Source organism: Aplysia californica, unplaced genomic scaffold (assembly GCF_000002075.1).
Source record: "Aplysia californica isolate F4 #8 unplaced genomic scaffold, AplCal3.0 scaffold00810, whole genome shotgun sequence".
NCBI lineage: Eukaryota > Metazoa > Mollusca > Gastropoda > Aplysiida > Aplysiidae > Aplysia > Aplysia californica.
In genome coordinates this window covers 54,103-59,475 of record NW_004798080.1, presented here as the reverse complement: position 1 = coordinate 59,475, position 5,373 = coordinate 54,103, and the positions used below count along the sequence as shown (strand labels likewise).

The 5,373-nt window shown below is 45.9% G+C and overlaps 1 protein-coding gene across 1 annotated transcript in view; it reads right to left on the bottom strand.

Moving 5' to 3' along the window:
* Nucleotides 1–312: 312 nt before the first annotated feature.
* LOC101862074 (receptor-type tyrosine-protein phosphatase F) overlaps nt 313–5,373 on the bottom strand; it is a gene marked incomplete at its 5' end in the record, with an annotated part of 43,934 nt that continues 38,873 nt past the window's right edge. Inside the window, 1 exon segment of the mRNA XM_013088779.2 lies at nt 313–728. Coding sequence (XP_012944233.1) covers nt 328–728 — 401 coding nt within the window. The 3' untranslated portion in view covers nt 313–327.

The following is a 5,373-nucleotide window of genomic DNA, read 5'->3' as shown; positions in this document are numbered from 1 at the left end:
GCGCCGTTGGGACCGATACGAACAAGTACGTGTATAGAGGAGACTAAAGACAGCGAAAGGGAAATTGGAGAAAAGAGGATGGGAGCGGGTGGGATTTTTAAAAAGAATACAAAGTTATATCTTAGGTTATACTTTTAGGTGATGCACGACGGGGCACCAAACGACTCCCAACGTAAAAGAGTACAACAGGACTTGCGATAGGCACTAAAAGCAACGGTGACGGGGTGGCAGTTGAGACGGGGGTTTGGTTGGGAGTGGGGGGAGGGAGGGGGCTGTAGCAGCAGCGGTGCAGAATGGTGCTCCTAAGGCACCAGTAGAAGAAGCCTGCTAGTGGGGGTGGGGGGTGGGGGAGACAGGAAGCGTAATGTGGTGATGGCAGTGATGTTGTTGAGCTGGGTGGTGGTGGTGATGTGGTGTGGGGACATACTGACCTAGCTCTCCGGTGACCACCTCGATGGCGTCACTGTGCCGGCTCCTGCCCATCTTGTTGAAGGCCACCACCTGGAAGGAGTAGCGGGTGAACGCCCTCAGCTGACCGATGGTGACCACCGGTCGCGTGATGCCGGACACTTCCTGCATGCGACCTCCAGCGCCGCTAGTGAGGGCACGGTAGTAGACCGTGTAGGAGTGTGGTTTATCCAGGGATTTCGTGTCGCGTTCCCAGGTCAGGCGGATGGTGGAGGCAGTGACCTCCGACCCCCTCAGCCCGGTGGGAGGGTGAGGCAAGGCTGAACCGTGGCAAAGGGGAGGGAGGGGGAGAATGAGGAAGAGGATAGGGAGGAAGAGGAGGTGTATGGAGGAGGAGGAGGAGCAGGAGGAGTGGAATACACGACGAGATGAGTTAGCGTCATGAAGACGAGGGCGGTGAGCCCGTGATGGTTGCATGTTGTTCTCCGACTGGAGTTTCATCATGTCAGATTTAGCACCCATGTCTGAGCCAAGTTAGGAAGTATCCGTGGTGATCAGCGTATCATGAACTCTCAGTAAATTCCTCAAATCATGTTACCAGGATTCACAAATCAGAAAGCTCAAGACCTCTTCGTCAGAATTCATCAGTTTGACATTACCTATGCTTTACACTCTATCAATCCAATAAGGTCATAACTGATTCTTTATTAAGAAGATTCTACTGTACCCAGCACTATTCAACTTTTACTCGCTTCTTTATTCTGAAAGTGTAAGAATACAATCAAACGAAACGAAAAGCACAATATAAATCAAATCTTAACATTTAGATTATTTTAGAATATAAATATTTGGACTTTCATACAGTTCTCATATAAGTATCCTTCAAATGATTAGTCAAAACTTAACACTTAAGTTCAAATGCATTCATGTAGAGCACTGACAGACGCTGCATAATAAACGAGGAAAATCTACAAAGCAAGAGACATGAGCAGCCGCACTATTGCTATTCCCACGACAAAACCAAAGCTCTGACTGGAGACAGGAGGAACTGAAGGGTGAAGAAATACGTGGCCAATACTTCAAAAACTTCACGAGACGAAGAAACTTACTACAAACAACAGCCAGTGATATTGATAAAAATAGCACGTTGTGAAAAATATAATGAACACTTGACGTCAGAGTAATAATAATAATATAATAAGTGAAAGCTACAGTGGTGAAACGAGTGCCGAGATTATTGTATCGGTGAAAAACACAACAGTGAAGGCAGAGTGCGGAGGGAGAGCGACATGGTGAACGAGAGAAGTAAATATCACGCAGAATCGTGCCAAGAAAGACTTAGTGCTTCACAAGACAGACAGACGCGGCAGCGTATAACACAGCACAGAGCCTGGTCATCTAGAAGCGAAGGACACAGAGAGTGGTGGAGAAATTTTAAACTCAGTTTCATTGTCATATTTCCAAGCATTGGGGGGCGAAAGGACGATGCTTAAATTTTAGGAAAAATATCATAGAACCGACTTTTAATATGTGGCTTTAAAAGTGTAGGGCCTATACATATTACACATTGTATTATATTAGAGAATATATGTAGAAACAATGAGTTGTACATAATTTTTTTCAAATGTTGTCTCCACAAAAATGAGCAACAATCCATATTATGTCGAGTTAGTGGCCATGACCGATGACTATTCTATTCACAGAGGAAGGCTCATTTCAAATAGAGGGGAACAAACAACTGTCGAAGCAATAACTTTACTGGCACCACAATTTCTCTCTTTCAACAGATTATTAGTTATCACTACAACTTGAGAAAGATGAGCGAGAAGATAATATCGTCTCATGAACCTAGAAGTGCAGACAGCACAATGGATTTAATTTTTTTAAAAACAAAAAACCCCATACAAGTCGGACATTACGAATTATTTATGATAACTAAACACTATTTTAAATTCGAAGAACGTCTCGAAATGAATAATATCCGGATAGGTGATGAATGCACAACAGTTCTTGCCACCGACTATTCCTCGATGGAGATAGAAAATATCAACACAGAACAGAAAGCAGCACTAATTACAGCTCAGCTGCAATGAATCCATCAAGTATCCAGAATCGCTCTCTTTCACAATTCCCACTCTGGCCTGAGTGGTAGGAAAACAAATGAGAGTGATACAACCGCCCGTGTCCACAGTCAGTTGACGTCTACTTATGCCTTGTGTCCACTTGGGCCCACTCAACAATAATCCCTGTGTTCGACGCACGCGTAACACACGCGTAACACACCTGTAACACTTGAAGTCAATTGCGTTCCCCACTTGTTGCAGAAACTCGAGCTCACTCAGGGGGACTCCGAATGGTCGTGGCTTGGTTATAGCAGTATAGTCCAAGCGGCAGCACTGTACACTCACACTTCCCCAGCGATGTGTAGGACTTACTTCGGGGTGCTTGAAACACACGCCGTTTTCGCTATTAAGTCTTGTAAGCACCAGCCAGTTCCCTGGATACTACTTTTCGAATACTACGCTACTATGCTCACTATTCTGAGAGTATCTCTACGCCCTAGTACGGGTAATTAACGTATGCATCCGATTGTCAACGTCAAACAAAATCATACCAACGCACGATCATCGTTGTCCATACCAAGTCGAAGAGGTAGATCCATTCATCGTGAGCGTCCCTAGCTCCTAGTGCCGTGTGTGAGCCAGTAAGTAAGACCGTGCGTTGTGTGAGTAACGTGGGAGATCGGCTCCCGCGCCTGATGCCGACTCGCTCAGGTCTGGTCTCTCCGGATCACGAACGAGCGCCGTGCATGCGTAGCGTGGCGGCGGAGGGGAGGGCAGTAACAGCTACTAGGCTGACAAGGGTAGGGAACAGTATTGGAAGTAAACTTTGAGCATAGGCTTTAGGGTGGAGGAGGGGGGAGAGCGGATAGGCTACGAATAAAATTAAACAGGGAAAACGAGGGCGCGGGAGCGATGTGCTGGGTATACAGAGAGTAATCAAAAAGTGAGCACACGTTAAGAAGTGTTAAGGTTTATGGAAGTGATGATTTAACTACAGCTACTGAATCTCATAGACCCGTGTAATCAAGCTCTAAAAACCGCTCAAAATGCTAAGCAACAACCATCACCCACCCAGCCACTCCTTCGCTCGTGGCTCACACCCACTGCGCAAGGCTGAGTGCTAGCTAGACGGGCGTTGCAGGCGTGTGCGGTTCCAGACTCCTGTAGCCTTACACGTTCCGGTCACTGCTGGAGCAAGTCGGAATGGTAAAGGCAAAAGGTGAATTTCGACCCCACATTCTTAAAATGATTTCAACCCTGACTGTGCGTTCTAGGTCAAGCAAGTTCCGAATGGACGGCAAGGTTAAGTTTACCGAAGTACGGCCTAAACAGAAGAGCTGGCAAAAAGGCTGCCCTACTTGTATAATTTTGCCGGAGTCAGGAAGCCAAATAAGAAATTAATCATAAAAAGTAACAATTACACGATTACAAAAACACCTATCTATGAAGTGGTTTCCAGATGTATTCCCAGGATGCTCAAACCTCGGTTTGCCGTTAACTTGCGCGCGCGCGTTGAGAGAGAGAGAGAGAGAGAGAGAGAGAGAGAGAGAGAGAGAGAGAGAGAGTGTGTGTGTGTGTGTGTGTGTGTGTGTGTGTGTGTGAGTAAGTGTGGGCGCATGTGTGTGTCTGTACGTGCGTGTGATGTGTGTGTGTGTGTTTGTGTGTGTGCGCACGCGCGTGCGTGCGTGTGTGTAAAGGGGGAGAACAAGGGTGCGAGCGTGTTGTGGTCGCGTTGACCGATTGACGATGAGTACGAAGGCTTTTCTTTCGGAGAGGAAAGAGTTTCACTTTTAGTTCGGGCACACACACACAAGTAATTTATGGGTTGTATTAACTTCTTTTCCCTTCCGCCTCTTCCCTGCAAAAAATAAAATGATCCCCGATAGCGTACTTTCTTCACTTCCTGGCCATACATTGAGAGAGATGGGGCGGGGGTGGAGGGAGAGACAGCTACAACAGAGAGATAGATAGATAGACATATAGAGACAGAGAGCGAAAGAGAGAGTGAGGGCGAGAGAAAGATATAGTGAGTGTAAGAAAGAAAGAAAGAAAGAGAGAGAGAAAGAAAAAAAGAAAGAGAGAGAGAGAGAGAGAGAGAGAGAGAGAGAAAGGGGAGGGGGAGGGGCGAGAAAGATCGACAGAACGAAATGGAAAGATTGTTGTTGAACACAATTAATCGTTCACGATGTGATGTCGAGCGGTGGCAAGAAATCGATGTTTTAAAACAATGTCTCACATGGCAGCTGGGAGGAATGCCACCATTGTCAAGAAAATGGAAGTAGGTCGACATCCAAACCAGAGCTGTTTTATTGTGTGAAAGGCCATCCCTAAGGCTAACGCAGCAGTAAGCACAGCATTTGAAAGCTGCGCCTGACAGCATCAGCAGTATAAAACCGGAGAACTCAGGGCAGCTGCAAAATATTGGCACAGGTAAAAGGAACGAGTATCCAGCAGAAATTGTCAGATAAAAAAAATCCCCAAATTTCACATGTGCTCTCTGCAGTATTTCAAGAGAGGTGGCACGCCCAGGTAAGATGGAAAACTTGATACCATACCTCTTTCCTACTGAGCTGTTTTTTACATCCTGGATTTTCTTTTAGAGTCAAAAATGGGTTTTTTTAAAGGTAGAACGACAAAAAGGTTAATACTATGGTCGGCCATGTCCACCCTCCCCACCCACTGCGACACAAACACATAAGCATCGTATAGCCTTCATCTCCACCAAATGTTTTTCTATGCGACAAACAAACTGTCAGCACACTTATTCTTCTCCTAATTTCAAACTTTTCTTTGCATCAAAAAGCATTGTCCGACACACGCACTCTGGGCAATGTTTACTCCAACGGTCCACTTGAAGACGCACTATACGATAGGACAAGAGAAGTGGTTTGGTTGTGCAGGG